This window comes from Bombina bombina, chromosome 1 (genome assembly GCF_027579735.1).
Source record: "Bombina bombina isolate aBomBom1 chromosome 1, aBomBom1.pri, whole genome shotgun sequence".
In the NCBI taxonomy this organism is placed as follows: domain Eukaryota; kingdom Metazoa; phylum Chordata; class Amphibia; order Anura; family Bombinatoridae; genus Bombina; species Bombina bombina.
The window spans coordinates 1,398,057,533-1,398,083,534 of record NC_069499.1 but is presented as its reverse complement, the minus strand read 5'-3'; the positions used below and the strand labels follow the sequence as shown (position 1 = coordinate 1,398,083,534).

Sequence of the window (26,002 nt, the reverse complement as noted above, 5' to 3'; positions counted from 1 at the left end):
ATGGTGGATAGATCACCATCGTTTGCTTTAAGGGGCCTCTTTTGTTCAGCCAACCTGGACTGTGATCTCAACAGATGCAAGTCTTTCAGGTTGGGGAGCTGTTTGGGGATCTCTGACAGCACAAGGGGTTTGGAAATCTCAAGAGGCGAGATTACCAATAAATATTTTAGAACTCCGTGCAATTCTCAGGGCTCTTCAGTTTTGGCCTCTGCTAAAGAGAGAACCGTTCATTTGCTTTCAGACAGACAATATCCCAACTGTGGCTTATGTCAATCATCAGGGTGGGACTCACAGTCCCCAAGCTATGAAAGAAGTATCTCGGATACTTGCTTGGGCGGAATCCAGCTCCTGTCTAATCTCTGCGGTGCATATCCCAGGTGTAGACAATTGGGAGGCGGATTATCTCAGCCGCCAGACTTTACATCCAGGGGAGTGGTCTCTCCATCCAGATGTGTTTTCTCAGATTGTTCAGATGTGGGGTCTTCCAGAGATAGATCTCATGGCCTCTCATCTAAACAAGAAACTTCCCAGATACCTGTCCAGGTCCAGGGATGTTCAGGCGGAAGCAGTGGATGCACTGACACTTCCTTGGTGTTATCATCCTGCTTACATCTTCCCGCCTCTAGTTCTCCTTCCAAGAGTGATCTCCAAAATCATCATGGAACAGTCTTTTGTGTTGCCGGTGGCTCCAGCATGGCCACACAGGTTTTGGTATGCGGATCTGGTGCGGATGTCCAGTTGCCCGCCTTGGCCACTTCCGTTACGGCCGGACCTACTATCTCAAGGTCCGCTTTTCCATCAGGATCTCAAATCATTAAATTTGAAGGTGTGGAAATTGAACGCTTAGTTCTAAGTCATAGAGGTTTCTCTGACTCAGTGATTAATACTATGTTACAAGCTCGTAAATCTGTCTCTAGAAAGATTTATTATAGAGTTTGGAAGACTTACATTTCATGGTGTTCTTCTCATAAATTCTCCTGGCATTCTTTTAGAATTCCTAGAATTTTACAGTTCCTTCAGGATGGTTTGGATAAGGGTTTGTCTGCAAGTTCCTTGAGAGGACAAATCTCCGCTCTTTCTGTTTTATTTCACAGAAAGATTGCTATACTTCCTGATATTCACTGTTTTGTACAGGCTTTAGTTCGTATTAAGCCTGTCATTAAATCAATTTCTCCTCTTTGGAGTCTTAATTTGGTTCTGAAGGCGTTACAGGCTCCTCCATTTGAGCCTATGCATTCTTTGGACATTAAACTACTTTCTTGGAAAGTGTTGTTCCTTTTGGCTATCTCTTCTGCTAGAAGAGTTTCTGAGCTATCTGCTCTTTCTTGTGAGTCTCCTTTTCTGATTTTTCATCAGGATAAGGCAGTTTTGCGGACTTCATTTACATTTTTACCTAAGGTTGTGAATTCTAACAACATTAGTAGAGAAATTGTTGTCCCTTCCTTATGTCCTAATCCTAAGAATTCTTTGGAGAGATCCTTACATTCTTTGGATGTGGTAAGAGCTTTGAAATATTATGTGGAAGCTACTAAAGATTTCCGGAAGACTTCCAGTCTATTTGTTTTATTTTCTGGTCCTAGGAAAGGTCAGAAGGCTTCTGCTAGTTCCTTGGCTTCTTGGTTGAAACTTTTGATTCATCAAGCTTATTTGGAGTCGGGTCAGGCCCCGCCTCAGAGAATTACAGCTCATTCTACTAGATCAGTTTCCACTTCGTGGGCTTTTAAGAATGAAGCTTCAGTTGATCAGATTTGCAAAGCGGCGACTTGGTCCTCTTTGCATACATTTACTAAATTCTACCGTTTTGATGTATTTGCTTCTTCGGAAGCAGTTTTTGGTAGAAAAGTTCTTCGGGCAGCTGTTTCAGTTTGATTCTTCTGCTTTTGATTTAAGTTTTTTTTCTTTCAAAGATGAAATAAACTTATTTTTGTTTTGGGTTGTGGATTAATTTTTTCAGCGGAATATGGCTGTTTTTATTTTTATTCCCTCCCTCTCTAGTGACTCTTGAGTGGAAGACTCCACATCTTGGGTATTGATATCCCATATGTCACTAGCTCATGGACTCTTGCCAATTACATGAAAGAAAACATAATTTATGTAAGAACTTACCTGATAAATTCATTTCTTTCATAATGGCAAGAGTCCATGAGGCCCACCCTTTTTATGGTGGTTATGATTTTTTGTATAAAGCACAATTATTTCCAAATTTCCTTTGTTGATGCTTTCTACTCCTTTCTTTATCACCCCACTGCTTGGCTATTCGTTAAACTGAATTGTGGGTGTGGTGAGGGGTGTATTTATAGGCATTTTGAGGTTTGGGAAACTTTGCCCCTCCTGGTAGGATTGTATATCCCATATGTCACTAGCTCATGGACTCTTGCCAATATGAAAGAAATTAATTTATCAGGTAAGTTCTTGCATAAATTATGTTTTTTTTAGATAAACGTTGAGAGGCTTAAGTCGGCATTTTATTTTCATAGCACATTTTTTTTCTGTGATTATAGTTTCTTGATGAGTATTAACGTGCATCAAAAACATAATTTATGCTTACCTGATAAATTCCTTTCTCCTGTAGTGTAGTCAGTCCACGGGTCATCCATTACTTATGGAATATTTCTCTTCCTAACAGGAAACTGCAAGAGAATTACCCAGCAGAGCTTGCTATATAGCTCCTCCCCTCACCCATCATACTCAGTCATTCGACCAAGCATACGAGAAAGGAGGAACCATAGGGTACAGTGGTGACTGGAGTTTAATTAAAATTAGACCTGCCGTAAAAACAGGGCGGGCCGTGGACTGACTACACTACAGGAGAAAGGAATTTATCAGGTAAGCATAAATTATGTTTTCTCCTGTTAAGTGTAGTCAGTCCACGGGTCATCCATTACTTATGGAATACCAATACCAAAGCTAAAGTACACGGATGAAGGGAGGGACAAGGCAGGAACATTAAACAGAAGGAACCACTGCCTGAAGTACCTTTCTCCCAAAAACAGCCTCCGAGGAAGCAAAAGTGTCAAATTTGTAAAATTTTGAAAAAGTGTGAAGTGAAGACCAAGTCGCAGCCTTGCAAATCTGTTCAACAGAGGCCTCATTTTTAAAGGCCCAGGTGGAAGCCACAGCTCTAGTAGAATGAGCTGTAATCCTTTCAGGAGGCTGCTGTCCAGCAGTCTCATAGGCTAATCGTATTATGCTACGAAGCCAAAAAGAGAGAGAGGTAGCCGAAGCCTTTTGACCTCTCCTCTGTCCAGAGTAAACGACAAACAGGGAAGAAGTTTGACGAAAATCCTTAGTTGCCTGCAAATAGAATTTCAGGGCACGGACTACGTCCAGATTATGCAAAAGTCGTTCCTTCTTTGAAGAAGGGTTAGGACACAGAGATGGAACAACAATCTCTTGATTGATATTCTTGTTAGTAACTACCTTAGGTAAGAACCCAGGTTTAGTACGCAGAACTACCTTGTCTGAATGGAAAATCAGATAAGGAGAATCACAATGTAAGGCAGATAACTCAGAGACTCTTCGAGCCGAGGAAATAGCCATCAAAAACAGAACTTTCCAAGATAACAACTTGATATCAATGGAATGAAGGGGTTCAAATGGAACGCCTTGAAGAACATTAAGAACTAAGTTTAAGCTCCACGGCGGAGCAACAGACTTAAACACAGGCTTAATCCTAGTTAAAGCCTGACAGAAAGCCTGAACGTCTGGAACTTCAGCCAGACGTTTGTGTAGAAGAATAGACAGAGCAGAAATCTGTCCCTTTAACGAACTAGTAGATAAGCCCTTTTCTAAACCCTCTTGTAGAAAGGACAATATCCTAGGAATCCTAACCTTACTCCATGAGTAACTCTTGGATTCGCACCAATGTAAATATTTACGCCATATTTTATGGTAAATTTTTCTGGTAACAGGCTTCCTAACCTGTATTAAGGTATCAATAACCGACTCCGAGAAACCACGCTTTGATAGAATCAAGCGTTCAATCTCCATGCAGTCAGCCTCAGAGAAATTAGATTTGGATGTTTGAAAGGACCCTGAATTAGAAGGTCCTGTCTCAGAGGCAGAGACCACGGTGGACAGGACGACATGTCCACAAGGTCTGCATACCAGGTCCTGCGTGGCCACGCAGGCGCTATCAGAATCACCGAAGCTCTCTCTTGTTTGATCTTGGCAATCAAACGAGGAAGCATTGGGAATGGTGGAAACACATAAGCCATGTTGAAGACCCAAGGGGCTGTCAGAGCATCTATCAGCACCGCTCCCGGGTCCCTGGACCTGGATCCGTAACAAGGAAGCTTGGCGTTCTGACGAGACGCCATGAGATCCAGATCTGGTTTGCCCCAACGACGAACCAGTTGAGCAAAGACCTCCGGATGAAGTTCCCACTCTCCCGGATGAAAAGTCTGGCGACTTAGAAAATCCGCCTCCCAGTTCTCCACGCCTGGGATGTAGATCGCTGACAGGTGGCAAGAGTGAGACTCTGCCCAGCGAATTATCTTTGAGACTTCCAACATCGCTAGGGAACTTCTGGTTCCCCCTTGATGGTTGATGTAAGCCACAGTCGTGATGTTGTCCGACTGAAATCTGATGAACCTCAGAGTTGCTAACTGAGGCCAAGCTAGGAGAGCATTGAATATTGCTCTTAACTCCAGAATATTTATTGGGAGGAGTTTCTCCTCCTGAGTCCATAATCCCTGAGCTTTCAGGGAATTCCAGACTGCTCCCCAGCCTAGAAGGCTGGCGTCTGTTGTTACAATCGTCCAATCTGGCCTGCGAAAGGTCATCCCCTTGGACAGATGTGGCCGAGAAAGCCACCATAGAAGAGAATCTCTGGTCTCTTGATCCAGATTTAGTAGGGGGGACAAATCTGAGTAATCCCCGTTCCACTGACTTAGCATGCACAATTGCAGCGGTCTGAGATGCAGGCGCGCAAATGGTACTATGTCCATTGACGCTACCATTAAGCCGATTACTTCCATGCACTGAGCTACTGACGGGTGTGGAATGGAGTGAAGGACACGGCAAGCATTTAGAAGTTTTAATAACCTGGTCTCTGTCAGGTAAATTTTCATCTCTACAGAATCTATAAGAGTCCCTAGAAAGGGAACTCTTGTAAGTGGTAATAGAGAACTCTTTTCCACGTTCACCTTCCACCCATGCGACCTCAGAAATGCCAGAACTATCTCTGTATGAGACTTGGCAGTTTGAAAACTTGACGCTTGTATCAGAATGTCGTCTAGGTACGGAGTCACCGCTATGCCTCGCGGTCTTAGTACCGCCAGTAGTGATCCTAGAATTTTTGTAAAGATTCTTGGAGCCGTAGCTAATCCGAAGGGAAGAGCTACAAACTGGTAATGCCTGTCTAGGAAGGCAAATCTCAAATACCGGTAATGGTCCTTGTGAATCGGTATGTGAAGGTAGGCATCCTTTAAGTCCACCGTGGTCATGTACTGACCCTCTTGGATCATGGGAAGGATGGTTCGAATAGTCTCCATTTTGAATGATGGAACTCTTAGAAATTTGTTTAGGATTTTTAAGTCCAAGATTGGTCTGAAGGTTTCCTCTTTTTTGGGAACCACAAATAGATTTGAATAGAATCCCTGCCCGTGTTCCGTCCGCGGAACTGGGTGAATTACCCCCATTAGTAAGAGGTCTTGTACACAGCGTAGAAACGCCTCTTTCTTTGTTTGGTTTGCTGATAACCTTGAAAGATGAAATCTCCCCCGTGGAGGAGAAGTCTTGAAGTCCAGGAGATATCCCTGGGATATGATCTCCAACACCCAGGGATCCTGGACATCTCTTGCCCAAGCCTGGGCGAAGAGAGAAAGTCTGCCCCCCACTAGATCCGTTTCCGGATAGGGGGCCCTCTCTTCATGCTGTCTTGGGGGCAGCAGCAGTTTTCTTGGCCTGCTTGCCCCTGTTCCAGGACTGGTTAACTTTCCAGCCCTGCCTGTAACGAGCAACAGCTCCTTCCTGTTTTGGAGCGGAGGAAGTTGATGCTGCTCCTGCCTTGAAGTTACGAAAGGCACGAAAATTAGACTGTTTGGCCTTTGATTTGGCCCTGTCCTGAGGTAGAGCATGGCCCTTACCTCCCGTAATGTCAGCAATAATTTCTTTCAAGCCGGGCCCGAATAAGGTCTGCCCTTTGAAAGGAATATTAAGCAATTTAGATTTAGAAGTCACGTCAGCTGACCAGGATTTAAGCCATAGCGCTCTGCGCGCTTGGATGGCGAATCCGGAGTTCTTAGCCGTAAGTTTGGTTAAATGCACAACGGCATCAGAAACAAATGCGTTAGCTAGCTTAAGTGTTTTAAGCTTGTTCATTATTTCATCCAATGGAGCTGAGCGAATGGCCTCTTCCAGAGACTCAAACCAGAATGCTGCCACAGCAGTGACAGGCGCAATGCATGCAAGGGGCTGTAAAATAAAACCTTGTTGAACAAACATTTTCTTAAGGTAACCCTCTAATTTTTTATCCATTGGATCTGAAAAGGCACAACTATCCTCCACCGGGATAGTGGTACGCTTAGCTAAAGTAGAAACTGCTCCCTCCACCTTAGGGACCGTCTGCCATAAGTCTCGTGTGGTGGCGTCAATAGGAAACATTTTCCTAAATATGGGAGGAGGGGTAAAAGGCACACCAGGTCTATCCCACTCCTTGCTAATAATCTCTGTAAGCCTTTTTGGTATAGGAAATACGTCAGTATACACCGGTACCGCATAGTATTTATCCAACCTACATAATTTCTCTGGAATTGCAACCGTGTTACAATCATTCAGAGCCGCTAATACCTCCCCTAGCAATGTGCGGAGGTTCTCTAGCTTAAATTTAAAATTGGAAATCTCTGAATCCAGTCTCCCTGGATCAGATCCGTCACCCACAGAATGAAGCTCTCCGTCCTCACGTTCTGCAAACTGTGACGCAGTATCTGACATGGCTCTCATCTCATCCGCGCGCTCTATCCTTAACCCAGAGCTATCGCGCTTGCCTCTTAAATCTGGCAACTTAGATAATACTTCTGTCATAACAGTAGCCATGTCTTGCAAAGTGATTTGTAAGGGCCTCCCTGATGTACTTGGCGCCACAAAATCACGCACCTCCTGAGCGGGAGGCGCAGGTACCGACACGTGAGGAGAGTTAGTCGGCATAACTTCCCCCTCGTCGTCTGGTGATAATTTCTTTACATGTAAAGATTGACTTTTATTCAAAGTAGCATCAATGCAATTGGTACACAAATTTCTATTGGGCTCCACATTGGCCTTTAAACATAGTGAACAAAGAGATTCATCTGAGTCAGACATGTTTAAACAAACTAGCAATGAGACTAGCAAACTTGGAAATACTTTTCAAAATTAATTTACAAGCAATGTAAAAAACGTTACTGTGCCTTTAAGAAGCACAGAAAAACTGACACAGTTGAAATAACAATGATCAAAAATAGTTATAGCAACCAAATTTTCACAGTAAATGTATTAAGTTAGCAAAGGATTGCACCCACCAGCAAATGGATGATTAACCCCTTAGTACCCAAAAACGGATAACAATTATATAATTAACGTTTTTCTCACAGTCAAATACACTGTCACAGGACCACTGTGACTGATTACCTCCCTCAAAATGGATTTTGAAGACCCCTAAGCTCTCTAGAGACGATCTGGATCATGGAGGATGAAGTAGACAGATCGTGACTGAATTTTTACTGCGCAAAAAAGCGCTAAAATAGGCCCCTCCCACTCATATTACAACAGTGGGGAAGCTCAGAAACTGTTTCTATGCAGAAAACAAAAATGGCCATGTGGTAAAAATCAAGCCCCAATAAGTTTTATCACCAAGTACCTCACAAAAAACGATTAACATGCCAGTAAACGTTTTAAACATACATTTAAAAGTTATGTATTATTATTTACAAGCCTGCTACCAGTCGCTTTTACTGCAGTTAAGGCTCATACATTATTTCAGTATTTACAGTATTTTCAGAGTCAATTCCGTTCCTTAGAAAATACATTCAGTGCACACACACACATCAGCCTGATACCAGTCGCTATCACTGCATTTAAGGCTGAACTTACTTTACAATGGTATCAGCAGTATTTTCTCAGTCAATTCCATTCCTCAGAAAATAATTTACTGCACATACCTCTTTGTTGCAGGGGGACCCTGCATGCTATTCCCCTTCTCTGAAGTTACCTCACTTTTCCTCAGATGAGAACAGCCAGTGGGTCTTAGTTACGTCTGCTAAGACCATAGAAAAAAACCCAGGCAGATTCTTCCTCTAATGCTGCCTGTGAATAAACAGCACACTCCGGTGCCATTTAAAAATAACAAACTTTAGATTGTAGAAATAAACTAAGTTAAAAAACACCACAGATCTCTCACAGCTTCCTATCTGTTAGGCTGCAAGAGAATGACTGAGTATGATGGGTGAGGGGAGGAGCTATATAGCAAGCTCTGCTGGGTAATTCTCTTGCAGTTTCCTGTTAGGAAGAGAAATATTCCATAAGTAATGGATGACCCGTGGACTGACTACACTTAACAGGAGAAAGTCTTATTAAAGTTTGTTGTTTTAGTTACTTGTTAAAGGAATATTAAACCCAAACATTTTCTTTTGTGGTTCAGACAGTGCATAGATTTTTTTTTAAAAGTTTCCAATTTACTTCTATTACCAAATTTTGCTTTGTTCCCATGATATCCTGTGTTGAATAGATACCTAGGTAGGTGTCTGAAGCACTATGTGGCAGGAAATAGTGCTATAACTACTGCCATATAGTGCTCCAGAAATGGGCCGGCTCCTAAGCATACGTATGTGCTTTTCAACAAAAGATACCAAGAGAACGAATAAAGAATGATAATAGAAGTAAATTAGAAAGTTGTTTAAAATCGCATGCTCTATCTGAATTATTTAAATAACATTTTTGGGTTTCATATCCCTTTAACATAACATGTTTTGAACAGTGATTTCTCCTTGTGCTGTGCATGTGGTTTAGAGATTTTATCTGCACATTCTCCTCCAGTGCTTTGTGTTTGGGTACTTCTGTGCAACGAGAAGTTATCAAGTAGGGTTTCTATTGTGTATCTTCCTTCGGTGTTAGTTTGTATCACTTAAGCACATTGTGTTTCTATTGGTATATCAATGTTCTGGAAGCAGGTACAGTAGGAGTTATATAGTCCACCTTAAATTCCACCATTGAGAGCATTGATCCTGTGCCAAAAAGGTGACTCAGGCGGTTCTGCATTACAAGCAGGCACAGTCAAGCAAGTGGTCAGTTGTCCAGTCAGCAGACTCTCTTTAAAAGTAGGAGATTTCTTAGAGTGTTCCAGATTTAATGCAGCATAGAATTATGACATATTATTGGTACAGTAGGTTTATTACATCTTGCTTTATGAACACTTTAAAACAGTTGTAGTTTATAATATCTTTACTATGTGTTGTACTTTGTTTACCTCCGGTAACCATGAATGAACATTTTACTTCTTGTTATACTTATATGGAATCTAATAGAATGAAAGGTAGTTTTAATGGGTATTTTACCAACCAGCTCTAGCAAATAATTTTTTACCAGAGCCACTAACATCTGGTTAAAAGTAAACTGAGATATTGCCCAGTAGAACTCCGGTGATGTACAACATTTATAGGATGGCTAAATATAAAAAAAAAAATTATTTTGTTTATTGTTCTTCCCACAGTTGCTTTGTGTGTTTAGTGAGAATTATTTTCCCAGCCGCAGATCTTTATTTACTCATTAATGCTATTTTGTGCCGTAGTTCATAAAACTTTTTGATGAGTTGGCTCCTGAGCTGGAGGATTCACTGGCCAAAGGTCACATGGGTATCATCACCACTCTAGCTGAAGCTTGCAAAAGGCTGAAACGAAGACAGACGGAACTTGTCTCTAAGCTTATGGAGGTGGGTGAAACCCTCTGATTTAGAATTGGTTCTTCTCCCTTTTAAAGGGACAGTAAAGTCAAATTAAACTTTCAGGATTCCGAGCACGTAACTTTAAACAACTTTCCAATTTACTATGATTATCTAATTTGCTTTTTTCTCTTGGTATCCTTTGTTAAAAAGCGTGCCGCTGTAGACTCAGGAGCAGCAATGCACTACTGGGAGCTAGCTGTTGATCGTTGGCTGCACACATATGACTTCTGTCGTTGGCTCACCTTATCAGCTAGGTCCCAGTAGCGCATTGCAGCTCCTTCAAAAAAGCATACTTAGGGAATTAAGTAACATTCGGCTAGATTACGAGTTTTGCGGTAAGAGCTGCTCGGTACTATCTTGCAAGTTATTGCCACCGCTCACCTCCCTACAGCACTGGTATTACAGGTTTGCAAAAACCCGGCGTTAGCAGGCAATATTACAGCGTAAAGCAAAATTGAGCTCCATTCCGCACTCCAATACCAGCGCTGCGGTGAGATGGATTTACGTGCTTGTGCACGATTTCCCCATAGACATCAATGGGGTGAGCCGGCTGAAAAAAAGTCTAACACCTGCAATAAAGGAGCGTAAAGCTCCGTAACGCAGCTCCATTAATTCCTATGGGGAAACTAAATTTATGTTTACACCTAACACCCTAACTTAAACCTCCAGTCTAAACACCCCTAATCTGCTTCCCCCGACATCGCTGACACCTACATTACACTTATTAACCGCTAATCTGCCACCCCCAATGTCGCCGCCACCTACATTACACTTATTAACCCCTAATCTGCCGTCCCGACATCGCTGCCACCTACAATACACTTATTAACCCCTAATCCGCCCCCAACGTCGCCGCCACTATACTAAAGTTATTAACCCCTAACCCTAAGTCTAACCCTAGCACCCACTAACTTTAATGTAATTAAAATAATTTACTAGCTACCTAGTTAAAATAAATACAAATTTACCTGTAAAATAAAACCTAACCTGAGTTACACTAACACCTAACCTTACACTACAATTAAATAAATTACATTTATTAAATACAATTAACTAAATTACAAAAAAAATTAAACAAAATAAAAAAGAAATTATCAAATATTTAAACTAATTACACCTAATCTAATAGCCCTATCAAAATAAAAAAGCCCTGCCAAATAAAAAAAAAACCCTACCCTAAACTTAACTGCCAATAGCCCTTAAAAGGGCCTTTTGCGGGGCCCTGCCCCAAAGAAATCGGCTCTTTTACCTGTAAAAAAAAATAATACAAACAACCCCCCAACAGTAAAACCCACCACCCACACAACCAAACCCCCCAAATAAAATCCTAACTTAAAAAACCTAACCTCCCCATTGCCCTGAAAAGGGCATTTTGGATGGGCATTGCCCTTAAAAGGGCATTTAGCTCTTTTTCTGCCCAAACCCTAAGCTAAAAATAAAACCCACCCAATAAATCCTTAAAAAAACCTAACACTAACCCCCGAAGATCCGCTTACAGTTTTTGAAGACCCGACATCCATCCTCAACGAAGCGGCAGAAGTTCTCAACGAAGCCGGGAGAAGTCTTCATCCAAGCGGCAAGAAGTGGTCCTCCAGACGGGCAGAAGTCTTCATCCAGACGGCATCTTCTATCTTCATCCATCCGGCACAGAGCGGCTCCATCTTCAAGACATCCGGCGCGGAGCATCCTCTTCTTTCCACGGCTCTTCTTGAATGAAGGTTCCTTTAAGTGATGTCATCCAATATGGCGTCCGCGCCGGATGGATGAAGATAGAAGATGCCGGATGGATGAAGTCTTCTGCCCGTCTGGAGGACCACTTCTTGCTGCTTGGATAAAGACTTCTCCCGGCTTCGTTGAGGACTTCTTCCGCTTCGTTGAGGATGGATGTCGGGTCTTCAAAAACTGTAAGTGGATCTTCGGGGGTTAGTGTTAGTTTTTTTTTTTTTAAGGGTTTATTGGGTGGGTTTTGTTTTTAGCTTAGGGTTTGGGCGGAAAAAGAGCTAAATGCCCTTTTAAGGGCAATGCTCATCCAAATGCCCTTTTCAGGGCAATGGGGTGCTTAGGTTTTTTTAGTTAGGATTTTATTTGGGGGGTTTGGTTGTGTGGGTGGTGGGTTTTAATGTTGGAGGGTTGTTTGTATTTTTTTTTACAGGTAAAAGAGCTGATTTCTTTGGGACAATGCCCCGCAAAAGGCCCTTTTAAGGGCTATTGGCAGTTTTGTTTAGGCTATGGTTTTTTTATGTTGGGGGGCTTTTTTATTTTGATAGGGCTATTAGATTAGGTGTAATTAGTTTAAATATTTGATCATTTCTTTTTTATTTTGTGTAATTTAGTGGGGGTTTTTTGTAATTTAGTTAATTGTATTTAATAAATGTAATTTATTTAATTGTAGTGTAAAGTTAGGTGTTAGTGTAACTCAGGTTAGGTTTTATTTTACAGGTAAATTTGTATTTATTTTAACTAGGTAGCTAGTAAATAGTTAATAACTATTTACTAACTAATCTACCTAGTTAAAATAAATATAAACCTAGCTGTGAAATACAAATAAAACCTAAGATAGCTACAATGTAACTATTCGTTATATTGTAGCTAGCTTAGGGTTTATTAAATAGGTAAGTAGTTTTAAATAGGAATTATTTAGTTATTAGTAATAGTTTTTTTTAAAGATTTATTTTAATTACATTAAAGTTAGTGGGTGTTACGGTTAGACTTAGGGTTAGGTTTAGGGGTTAATAACTTTAGTATAGTGGCGGCGACGTTGGGGGTGGAAGTTTAGGGGTTAATAAATGTAGGTAGGTGGCGGCGATGTTCAGGGTGGCAGATTAGGGGTTAATAATATTTAACTAGTGTTTGCGATGCGGGAGTGTGGCGGTTTAGGGGTTAATATGTTTATTATAGTGGTGGCGATGTCCGTAGCGGCAGATTAGGGGTTATAATTTTAATTTATTATTTGTGATGCGGGAGGGCCTTGGTTTAGGGGATAATAGGTAGTTTATGGGTGTTAGTGTACTTTTTAGCACTTTAGTTATGAGTTTTATGTTACAGCTTTGTAGCGTAAAACTCATAACTACTGACTTTCAGTTTACATTATGGATCTTGACGGTATTGGCTGTACCGCTCACTTTTTGGCCTCCCAGGCAGACTCGTAATACCGGCGTAAAGGAAGTCCCATTGAAAAAGGACTTTTTGAAAGCTGCGGTAGTTAAGTTGCGTTACGGCCAAAAAAGTGTGCGGTGCAGCTAAACCTGCAAAACTCGTAATACCAGCGGTAGTGAAAAAGAGCCTTAACGCTGCTTTTTCACTCATACCACAAAACTCGTAATCTAGCCAATTGATAATAGAAGAAAATTCAGATTATTATAACCTTGGTGACTAAATAATCTTGATTTTATTAAAGACAGGAGGCGAATATTTTGCATAATTCTTTACTGAAAACCAAAACAGCAGCAAAGAAAAACTGACAGGAAGAAAAATAATTCACATAGCAACAGAGTATGACCAATCAGCATACAGTATAGCAATAAAGAGACCAGAATAAACTAAGTCCTTCCTCTTTTCTTTGGTGAAACTCCTGAAAGACTACAGAAGAATGAACATCAACAACATCCTGGGCAGAAAGGAATTTTGAAGCTTGAGGGAGATCCCAGTCGAGCCTTGAAAGAAGTCAGAAACAAATCTCGCCATAGGATTAAACTGTAAAAAGAAATAAAATGACAATAATATTGTTCTTAGGTACAGAATCAAAGAATAAACATAACCATGAACATACATAACATTAAATATCCTTATTCAATAATTTTTTTTTTTTTTAAAAAACCTACACCGGGAGAGGCAGAAGAAAAAGGGTGGGAAAATATTCGCCTCCTGACTTTAATAAAATCAAGATTATTTAGTCACCAAGGTTATAATAATCTGAATTTTATGTCAAGACAGGAGGCTTCATATTTTGCAATTTTAACGCAATAAAAGTAATGACTCAGCAGCGTGAAGAATGGGTTTAAAATAAAACCGAGAAAAGGTAGATGAAGAAGACCAATCTGCGGCTCTGAGGATATCTTGAAGATTACCGCCCGCTAAAAGAGCCTTGGATGCAGCTGCACCACGAACGGAATGAGCTCCAAATGAAAGATCAATGCCTGCAGAGGACATGAGCCAACGCACCCATCTGGCTAAAGTGGGGGATGAGACGGGGCGAAAAGGGGGGACAAAGGAGATTAACAATTGACCCCCAGAAGAAGACCGGGAAGAAATCGTCCTGGAAAGATAAGATTTCAAACAGAGAGCCACACAGAGTTGAGGATCATCAGGGAAATATGGGTAGAAGATGGAAGACGACATGGATTTTGTGCGTTTAGAGATGGTAAAGGTAACGCCCTCAGGGGAAAAGGAAATGCCTTCTACGTCCAGCGCACGGATATCTGAAATCCTGCGGAAGGAAACCAAGCAGAGTAACATAGCCAACTTGGCTGACAACTCTTTAAGGGAAAGTTCTGCATTGGTAGGCCAATTCCTAAGAAAGGACAGCATGATGGAAACATCCCAAAGGTGAGAGTATCGAGCAGAAGGGGGAACCTTCAGTCGAATGGCTTTTAAAATCCGGCAAATTAGGGGATGTCTTCCCACCGGATTACCATCAACCGGAAAATGACCCGCTGAAATTGCGGAGCGGACGACATTAATGGAGCGATAAGCTCTCCCAAGGGAAAAAAGTTCAGAAAGATAATTTACAATAAAAACTACAGGAGCTGAAAAGGGATCAACCTGCCTGCTAGCACACCAACTAACCCATGACGTCCAGGCTGAAGCGTAACATTTCCTGGTGCCAGGGGCCCAAGACTCTCGAAGGAGAAGTTGAGCGTCTCTTGAAAGGCCTTCGGAAGACCAGGATCCCCTGAAATCTGCCAAGCTAGCAGAGAAAGGTGATCCTGGAGAATCAGGGGATGAGGTTCTCCCTGAGGGTCCGCAAGAATGTCTAGTTGATTGGGAAGAAGAAGAGGCGGGGAAACCGTCATCTCCAGAAGAAGAGGGAACCAGGGCTGCATCGGCCAAAAGGGGGTAATTATTGTCAGAGAGCATTTGAATCTCCTGACCGACCAGAGGGTTCTCGTGATGAGCGAGAAGGGAGGGAAAGCGTAAGCTCCGGATTGGGGCCAGCTCTGCAGAAAAGCATCCGAGGCCTCGCTCCCCGGATCTGGAAGCCAGCTGAAATAACGAGGCAACTGATGATTGATCCTGGAAGCAAAAAGGTCCACAGAAAAGGGACCGAATTTCTTCTGAATTTTCAGAAAAACAGGGCGAAGAAGTCGCCAATCGCTGGAGTCTCTCCAAAAACGAGAAAACCAGTCTGCGACAGAATTGTAAACTCCAGGAATATACTGAGCCCGGAGGGAGATGTTGCGGGAGGCACAGAACCTGAACAATTCTGAGGCAAGATCTGATAGCATCTTGAATTTCGTACCTCCTAAGCGATTGATGTATTGGACCGCAGATATGTTGTCCATACGGAGGAGGTTTTTTTTTTTTTTTTTTTTGTATGTTTAATAGAAGAGGCAGGAACCTGGACCTACAATCTGTATGAACACAGAGTTAGCCCACAAAGCTAAACAGCAAATTCACAAAAACTGTACATATAAAGTAATAATAACCCTTTTTTTTTTTTTTTTTTTTAATTAAAATCAAGTAAATTGAAAAGAAACCTTGATTTACTGTCTTTAATATCACTAACTTTTTATTAATAATTTTTCATATCCATGTCAGGATTCAAACCAGGGATCTTCAGACTCTATACTGGTTGCTAAACCACTGAGCTATCGCAGAAGTATTAGCATGTGAAAAACTATCTGAAGTAAAACAAATTAAATTTAAAGAAAAATGGCGGGAAAAACGGGTTCCGTTTCCAAGCAATCTTTTATTGATAGACAAATTATTGCCCCCTTAAAACTTTATTAGTTAAAAATACCTAGGGAGAAAAACAATAGGATACTTTTCCTATATCACATATAAAAAAGACATTACTACCGCCATCACAGATCGAAGGCATAGGCTGCCTATCACTTATGATAAAGTCCGACCGCCACACCACCGAACTAGAGCCGATGCAGACCGCGGCTCACACACCCGACCAGCTCAGCTATTGATAGCTACCGGTCAGATGTGTGTCCGCGCGATCCGCAGCGGCACCGAGTCCAGAGAGGAGGGAGTCAGAAGAAAGTCACGAGAGACCGGTATGCGGTCTGGTGACTAGGAACAACGGATCAGTCAGGAAGCAGCAGTCTGACAGAACGGCTGCTCCGTAGCAAGGCACTAAATATGTATAGAGAAAATCTACATACTTTAGGTTGGAAAATATACAATAAGCTAACTGAGACAGAGCAATATATTAATAAAATGGATTTGCAAAATAGATAATCACTGAGGGGAAATAGTCACTGAGGGGAACAGAACCCAGAATGACCCAGTGAAGGGGCTAAAAGAAAACCCCTAAGCCATGAAGGCTTAATAGACAATAGAAAATATTACTATATACAAATAGAATACAATTAATAAGATAATTAAAAGATAACAGTGAATACAAGTTATATAGAAAATAAAAACTTAAAGAAATACGTGACCTGCTGTCTTGTTAGCAGCAAAGAAAAGAGGAAGGACTTAGTTTATTCTGGTCTCTTTATTGCTATACTGTATGCTGATTGGTCATACTCTGTTGCTATGTGAATTATTTTTCTTCCTGTCAGTTTTTCTTTGCTGCTGTTTTGGTTTTCAGTAAAGAATTATGCAAAATATGAAGCCTCCTGTCTTGACATAAAATTCCAAACTTGTTTAAAATTGTGTGCTCTGTCTGAATCATGAAAGAAAAAAGTTTTGGTTTTCATGTCCCTTTAAGCAAAGTTAAATAATGTGAAAAGATGCAGAGCTGAAACGTCTTGGAATCTTTTCCTTACACTTGTTAGAAACCAGTATGTATATGATCGAGGTATACTAGATGGGTAACCCTAAGCTGTCTGTACTCCTCATAATGACTATTAGCAGTAATTGTTTTATTTATATAAATATAATTATACTGAATATTTACCAGAATATATATGTTTGTTTTTGCCGATGATACAGGGCATATAATTACCAAGTAAAGTACACTTGCGAGCCGGACAAGTAATTGCAACAAGAAACTTTAATAGCCTATGCATATTTATTAAACCTAAAGGGACAGTCTAGTCCAAAATAAACTTTCATGATTCAAATAGGGCATGTAATTTTAAAGAACTTTCCAATTTACTTTTGACATACATTTTGCTTTGTTCTCTTGGTATTCTTAGTTGAAAGCTAAACCTAGGAGGTTCATATGCTAATTTCTTAGACCTTGAAGGCTGCCTCTAATCTGAATGCATTTTTAAAGTTTTTCACCACTAGAGGGCGTTAGTTCATGTGTTTCATATAGATAACATTGTGCTCATGTATGTGAAGTTAACTTGGAGTGAGCACTGATTGGCTAAAATGCAAGTCTGTCAAAAGATCTGAAATAAGGGGCCAGTTTGCAGAGGCATAGATACAAGGTAAACACAGTTATAAAACGTGTATTATTATAACTGTGTTGGTTATGTAAAACTGGGGAATGGGTAATAAAGGGATTATCTAACTTTTTAAACAACAAAAATTCTGGTGTTGACTGCCCTTTAATAAAAAGAGAGAAAAAAGTAAAACTTGCCAAATTCAAAGTGCCTGGCACACGCTACACTGCATAACCTGATGTACCCAGACACTCTTTTCTTTATGCCCTTGTTATGAATCATCTAGCTTTCTTTAAACCATCTCTTTCACTTTTCTTTTTCATAATCTGTCCCTTTCTTTTGTTTGTGTCCTCTACTCTCTACTTTTTTGTCAAAAGGTTCACTAACACTAAGATATTGCCACATCATATTCCATGATACATTTTTAAATGAAAGCTAAACATCTGCTCAAGAAACAAAACTGTAATCAATAACCTAGCAACGTAGTCTAGGTTAGATATAAAACTCAGGGAAAATGTCCTCTGCAACCCCCCCCCACCCCATAGCCAGGGGTCAGAAGAAAAATGTCAGCTTGGCATTCAGGCCAGCAACTTTAAACTTTTACTCAACTGCTATACATTTTAGTGGTAATTAGAAACCAGGTTGGTCTATTCATATGCACTGACAATATTTTCAGAATAATATGCACCAGCTGCCCCAGGTTTATTTTGAAACTTATTATGATTGGGTGCCATTGCTCACTCTCCCCTAAAATGGTTCTAGTTTTACCATTTATACCACATAAACATTTGTTTAACCCTTTTATATTTAGGAGTCTATAATTTCCAAAATTCACTTCCTCTCTCAATAATTTCTTTGCTGACTAGTTCCTAATAAGGGTTAAACACCATAAGTACAAAGTTTTCCTTAATGACAGATCATACTATACCCTCTTAGTACATAGTACTTACCTTGACTCTATCATACTACAGGCTTTCCACTGTGTAGATCCACCTTCACGCCACATGGCCTGTGTGCCACTCTTCCTCTCGCTACTGACCTACGAGGTTTATTACAATAAAGAAGAAGGGGATAACAACGAGCAGCAGGTAAGCAGCCACTGCACCTTTGTGCACAGATCACAGTGCTATGAATAGGGGTTCATTGGGTGTGCAAACATATGGGTCAGAAATGCCTTTACACAATATCTGGTGTCATTTAGTAATGTGTATATTATTTGTTCAAAATGGCCAACAAATTAGATTCATTCTAACAGACAATTATGCCAGAACATCATCAGGAGACATCACATAATATTGAAGCTCTTGATTTTACTGACTTGTTTGGAATAAGGAGACACATTACTTATCTCTCTCAATAATGATTTGTGTTTCTGATAAAGGATAACACTGATAGGAAACTAGAAACAGTGAATTACCATGGTTCCCTGCTCCTGCAACACCTGCTACATTTTGAAGACCCATCCATAGTTCTAAAAAGCTTGGGAAGCATGTCCGATGTTGACCTCCTCACAATGGCCTGCAACCAGGCTGGGAGCCATATATTTGACTCTCTGCTCAACAGTTCAACTATAACAGACAAGCAGAGGAAGAAAGTCCTGACCAAACTAAGGGTAAGTGTAAGCAAGGGACCTCAGATTTGATATTAAGTACACAACAAAATAATACTTTGCACAAGCACTATTCAGTGAAATAGCTTCTTATTAATAGTAGCGGAGTATAATAATGTAAGGAATACAGAAGCACTTGTAAATCTGAATGTAGAATTACTCCAGAGTTCCAAATGTAGTTAGACTTTTTTACAGCCTAAACGTGTGGCTGTTTGTGATACCACAGATTGAGGTACCAGCTAAACATAAACAATTATAGGGATCCTTTGTTGAAGAGTGAAGTAATGCATTACTGGAAGCTAGCTAACACATTGGGTGTGTGTGTGTATGTATATGTATATACGAGCTAGCTCCCAGTAGTGCATTGCATGCTGTATGTGAATCATAAAAATGTAATTTCTTTCATACAGGTGGTGAGTGTCCACAATCCATTACTTCTGGGAATTAGTGTTCTCTGTCACTACGAGGAGGCAAAGATTCCAAAACTCCAAGAGCTCTATAAAACTCCTCCCACCTTACTGTAAACTAGCCTTGTCTTTGCCTCCACTGGAGGAAGGTGAAGAATGAAGATGTGCATGTTATTCTTTAATGAGGGTTTCTTAGACTGAGTGAGGCCGATGTCCCCTCAGAGTGGAGTTTTTGTTGGAGGGATGTATTTGGAGAATGGGTAGTTACATATTTTTCCCCTATTTGGAATTAGACACAAGCCTTCCACAGGTGTTGTGGAGACCTGTCCTTTGCCTTCTCCTGCTGGGTCGTCAATATACTCCTATTTCAGATCCTCTTCTGTTATGTTTCAGCACTGGTTTGGCTTTCTACTGGTTTCCTCCAGTAGTAGGGTGCCTATTAGTAAGTACTATTTTTTTCTATTGCATTGGAACTCTATTAGCCTGTTTGGTTACATACATATAGATAGATTATTGATTGAGAGAGAGATTTAATTTAGTTACTCCCCTTTAATTTTTTTATTTAGTTTTGCGTCAGGTTTTTGCACAAGTAAATGTGCTTTGGCTTTCGAGCCTACGCAGATCAGGATTGAGCTCGTAGGGTTTTCAGGATTGTGCACGTTGGATTTTTCACATGCAGGTTAATTTTAGAACATTTTTCCTATTATTTTACATCTGGTTGCCCACACACGCGCTCTCTTTCCTTGTGCGCTATCTGGATGTAGGGTGTCCTGGTGCGTTATTCTATTTTTTAAGTATCGGATTAGCACGTTTTGGCCTTGTAAGAGTTTTTTTTTTTAAGTGCTATTTTTGGAGGGGGTAAGTTTCCACCCCTTCAAAAACTCTTTTAATGGGGATATAACTATTTAACTACAGTATATGTCTATGTCTTTATGCACTTAACTTCTTTGATAGTGTTCAGCAGTTGTGGAGCCTTCTGATTCTGTCCCTAGATCTATTTTAGAAGCTGGGTCCTCTGAACACTTTCCTACCACTGTTATATATGTTTATTGTAAACAGGCTAAGGTGTTACCTCTAGCACACATATTAATATTTTAATGTCTAATGCTGCTCTAACTGCTAAAGTTGTTACCGTTACTTCTGTTTGTTCCTTACAGGGGAGTTCTTCAGATTTTGCTTCTGTAGTTAAGGAATTCATTCACTCTGCAGTGTCTGAAATGTTGTCGGCTATGCCTCCTTCAAGTAAGTGTAAAAGGTCAGTTCATAATTTTACCTTCTTCTAGCTGTAACATATTTGTTCACTATTAAAGGAGATTTTGCTTACTTTAGAGGTTAAAGATCCTAAAGTAGATGGAGGATAAATTGTCTGTAAATTGTCATAATTTTTAAACCTATTATTAAATCTCCTGAGGTTTTTCCTATTCCTAATACAGTCTCTGAGATAGTCTCCAGAGAATGGGCTAAGCCAGACATTCCTATTAATCCTTCTGCAAGGTTTAAGAAAATGTATCCTTTACGGGCTTCTAACAATGAACTTTGGGAAACTGTTCCCAAAGTGGATTGGGCCATTTTTACTTTTTTGCTAAACTTACTAATATTCCTTTGGAAGATAGTACTTCCTTTAAAGACTCTTTAGAAAGGAAGTTAGAATACTTCCATATGAAAGGTTTTCAGAAAGCAGATTATCTTTTTAGACTAGCAGTTTCTATTGCTGATGTGGCTGCTGCTTATGCCATTTGGTTACAAAGTCTTTCTGTTCTGTTTTCTGATGATTTTGCTAGTTGAAGATGTTTTGAAAAAAAGATAAAAGAAGGCGCCAACATAGTGCGGTTACCAATGAGATGGGACACGCTTAGCAAATATACCAAATACTCACAGGATGTAAGACACTTGAGAAGTGTCACAGGTGCCTCCTGGACTCTCAGAGTTGTCCAGCTAACTCCCACTCCACTGTGGTGGTAAGGTTCCGCTTATCTCTGCCAATATGGATGGCTCCGCTGGTGGTCTTGGCTCCTAGCCAATGTTCCAAAAGGACTCTCTTATGGTTTCCCCAAATCAAGATATCCAATTCAGATCCGTGCTCTCCGATGGGGAGTGATACAACAAGGCAAAAGGTGGTTTGTAGAGTGATGACAAACTACAATATTGCCAATATAGTTGTCAAGAAATGAAAGTTCGTGGCTGCAGTTATAAAATCAATAAGACTTTATTTACACAACGTTTCTCGGTCTGTACGTGACCGTTTCCTCAGGTGCATAAGTGTATCAACGATAACGATCTGTATCTGTTAGTCATTTAGAGTTTTCTATAACACTGTGATTTTTTATCACTGTCACAACGACAGTAGTTTATCAGACCGTTGGCGCACCAATTATACACTAGCACATTTTTGAAGATGTTTTGAACCTTTTGGAGTTGCTTAAATGTGCTAATGCTTTCATTTGTGATACTGTTGTAGACATCATTAAGATTAATGCTAAAAGTATGTCTTTGGCAGTACTTTCTTAAAGGGGCTTTATGCAGTACTTTCTAGAGGTACTTAATCCAAGTCCGCATGAAGGTGCGGCCCCCTCCCCCCGATTCAGAGGCTCAAGTTGCGCCTTTTTCAGGAAGCTTGGTTTCAGTATGTTTAGGATTCCCTGTATTCTAAATATAGTCTCTTAGGGTTACTGAATAGGTTTTAGAACAAGGCCTCCCAGGGGAAAATAACATCTTCTGCCCAATATTCCAAAATATCCAGTGAAGGCTCTATCTTCTTTTTTTTTTTTTTTTTAGTTTCGGATCTAGAATCAATGGGAGGAATTGTTCCTGTTCCTTTTATTTTAACAGGGAATGGGGTTTTTATTGCAATCTCTTCATTGTTGCAAAGAAGGAAGGAAAGTTTCTAATTTCAAAATGTAGATTATTTGGACTACTTTGCCTTTTGTTCAGCAAGGTCAGTTTATATCCACAATAGGTTTAAAGAATGCTTACCTTAATGTTCCTATTTACAAGGAACATCAGTTTCTAAGGTTTGCCTTTCTAGATAAGCACTTTCCATTTGTTGCTCTACCATTTGGTCTGACTAAAGCTCCAAGAATATTCTCAAAGGGTCTGGGTACCCTTTTGTCTGTGATCAGAACTCGGGGTACTGCATTGTTCCTTTACCTGGATGATCTCTTGGTTCATGCTCCATCTTTACATTTAGCAGAATCTTACACCAGCAGACTGTTGTTTCGCTAACAACATGGTTGGAAAATCAATCTTCCAAAGAGTTCGCTAGCTCTTCAGACAAGAGTTGTTTTTCTGGGGGTTCAGATAGATTGTTTCCATTAGACTTTCTTTGACAGATCAAAGAAGGTTGAAGTTAGTGTCAGCTTATCTAGACCTTCAGTCTCTTTCTTTTCCTTCAGTTGCTCTTTGTATGGAGGTGTAAGGTCTCATGATTGCCGCATTGAATACTATTCCATTTGCTCATTTGCACATGAGGCCTCTTCAGCTTTGTACGATATCTCAAAGGATTCATCTAGAAAACAGAACAAGTTAGTCTTTGTCTTAGTGGCTGAATCATCAGCTTATTATGCAGTGGGTTTTATTTGCTCGTCCTACTTGGTCCGTGATGACTACAGATGAAAGTCTTTCAGGTTGAGGGCCATCTGAGGGGTCTCAGAGGGGACAAGGGTTTTGGTCTTCTCGGGATGCAAGGTTTCCAATAAATGTTCTCTGTGCAATTTTAAGAGCACTTCAGAGTTGGAGAGTCTTATCCATTTTCAGACATACAGTGAATGGTCTACAGTGGTCTACATCAATCATCGGTGGGGGGGACTCACAGTTCCCTTGCCATGAAGGAAGTGTTTTGAATTCTTTCCTGGGCCTAAGCCCATTGCTGTATAATTTCTGCTGTCCAAATTCCAGGAGTAGACAACTAGGAAGCAGATTTCTTTCATGTAATTAGCAAGAGTCCATGAGCTAGTGACGTATGGGATATACATTCCTACCTGGAGGGGCAAAGTTTCCCAAACCTCAAAATGCCCACAAATACACCCCTCACCACACCCACAAATCAGTTTTACAAACTTTGCCTCCCGTGGAGGTGGTGAAGTAAGTTTGTGCTTGATTCTACGTTGATATGCGCTTCGCAGCAGGCTGGAGCCCGGTTTTCCTCTCAGTGTGCAGTGAATGTCAGAGGGATGTGAAGAGAGTATTGCCTATTTGAATTCAATGGTCTCCTTCTACCGGATCTATTTCATAGGTTCTCTGTTATCGGTCGTAGAGATTCATCCCTTTTCAGATCGACGATATACTCTTATATACCATTACCTCTACTGATTCTCGTTTCAGTACTGGTTTGGCTTTCTACTACATGTAGATGAGTGTCCTGGGGTAAGTAAGTCTTATTTTTTGTGACACTCTAAGCTATGGTTGGGCACTTTTATATAAGTTCTAAATATATGTGTTTAAACATTTATTTGCCTTGATTCAGGACGATCAATATTCCTTATTTCAGACAGTCAGTTTCATTATTTGGGATAATGCATATGAATAAATCATTTTTTCTTACCTTAAAATTGACTTTTTTCCCTGTGGGCTGTTAGGCTCGCGGGGGCTGAAATTGCTTCATTTTATTGCGTCATTCTTGGCGCGGACTTTTTTGGCACAAAAAATTTCTTTGTCATTTCCGGCGTCATACTTGACGCCGGAAGTTGTTCGTGTTTGCATCATTTTTTTTTACGTTTTGCGCCAAAAATGTCTGTGTCACCGGATGTGGCGTCATTCTTGGCGCCAAAAGCATTTAGGCGCCAATAATGTGGGCGTCTTTTTTTGGTGCTAAAAAATGTGGGCGTCATTATTGTCTCCACCTTTTTTCACATTATTTAAGTCTCATTTTTCATTTGCTTCTGGTTGCTAGAGGCTTGTTCATTGGCATTTTTTCCCATTCCTAAAACTGTCTTTTAAGGAATTTGATAGATTTTGCTTTATATGTTGTTTTTTCTCTTACATATTGCAAGATGTCTCAGATTGATCCTGGATCAGAAGCTACTTCTGGAAAAACGCTGCCTGATGCTGGTTCTACCAAAGTTAAGTGTGTATTTGCTGTAAACTTGTGGTAACTGTTCCTCCGGCTGTAGTTTGTGATGAATGTCATGATAAGCTTGCTAATGCAGATAGTATTTCCATTAGTAATATTCCATTACCTGTTGCTGTTCCATCAACATCTAATACTCAGGATGTTCCTGTTAATATAAGAGATTTTGTTTCTAAATCTATTAGGAAGGCTATGTCTGTTATTGCTCCTTCCAGTAAACGTAAAAGGTCTTTTAAAACTTCACATTTTTCAGATGAATTTTTAAATGAACATCATCATTCTGATTTGTCTGTTTCTGATGATGATTTTTCTGGTTCAGAGGATTCTGTCTCAGATATTGACACTGATAAATCTTCATATTTATTTAAAATGGAATTTATTCGTTCTTTACTTAAAGAAGTTTTAATCGCATTAGAGATGGAGGAATCTAGTCCTCTTGATACTAAATCTACTAAGCGTTTAAATTCGGTTTTTAAACCTCCTACAGTTATTCCGGAAGTTTTTCCTGTCCCTGATGCTATTTCTGAAGTAATTTCTAGGGAATGGAATAATTTGGGTAATTCATTTACTCCTTCTAAAAGGTTTAAGAAATTGTATCCTGTGCCATCTGACAGATTAGAGTTTTGGGACAAAATCCCTAAAGTTGATGGGGCTATCTCTACTCTCGCTAAACGTACTACTATTCCTACGGCAGATAGTACTTCCTTTAAGGATCCTTTAGATAGGAAGATTGAATCCTTTCTAAGGAAAGCTTACTTATGTTCAGGTAATCTTCTTAGGCCTGCTATTTCTTTGGCTGATGTTGCGGCAGCTTCCACTTTTTGGTTGGAGGCTTTGGCACAACAAGTGTCAGATCATAATACTCATAGCATTGTTAAACTTCTTCAACATGCTAATAACTTTATTTGTGATGCCATCTTTGATATAGTTGATGTCAGGTATATGTCTTTAGCTATTTTAGCTAGAAGAGCTTTATGGCTTAAAACTTGGAATGCAGATATGTCTTCTAAGTCAACTTTGCCTTGTCTTTCTTTCCAAGGTAATACATTGTTTGGTTCCCAGTTGGATTCTGTTATTTCAACTGTTACTGGGGGGAAAGGAACTTTTTTACCTCAGGATAAAAAATCTAAAGGTAAATATAGGGCTGCTAATCGTTTTCGTTCCTTTCGTCAGAATAAGGAACAGAAGCCTGATCCTTCCCCTAAAGGAACGGTTTCTGTTTGGAAACCATCTCCAGTCTGGAATAAATCCAAGCCTTTCAGAAAGCCAAAGCCAGCTCCCAAGTCCACATGAAGGTGCGGCCCTCATTCCAGCTCAGCTGGTAGGGGGCAGATTGCGATTTTTCAAAGAAATTTGGATCAATTCGATTCACAGTCTTTGGATTCAGAACATTGTTTCACAAGGGTACAGAATAGGTTTCAAGGTAAGGCCTCCTGCAAGAAGATTTTTTCTTTCTCGCATTCCAATAAACCCAGTGAAGGCTCAAGCATTTCTGAAATG

General features: G+C 40.3%; 1 protein-coding gene across 1 annotated transcript in view; it reads left to right on the top strand.

The window, feature by feature from the left end:
• The window catches only part of NOP9 (NOP9 nucleolar protein), a 70,591-nt gene that overhangs the window by 31,382 nt on the left and 13,207 nt on the right, over positions 1–26,002 (top strand). The window contains exons 7-9 of the mRNA XM_053705005.1: positions 9,764–9,904; positions 18,393–18,509; positions 18,803–19,033. Coding sequence (XP_053560980.1) covers positions 9,764–9,904; positions 18,393–18,509; positions 18,803–19,033 — 489 coding nt within the window. The remainder of the gene's footprint in view (positions 1–9,763; positions 9,905–18,392; positions 18,510–18,802; positions 19,034–26,002) is intronic.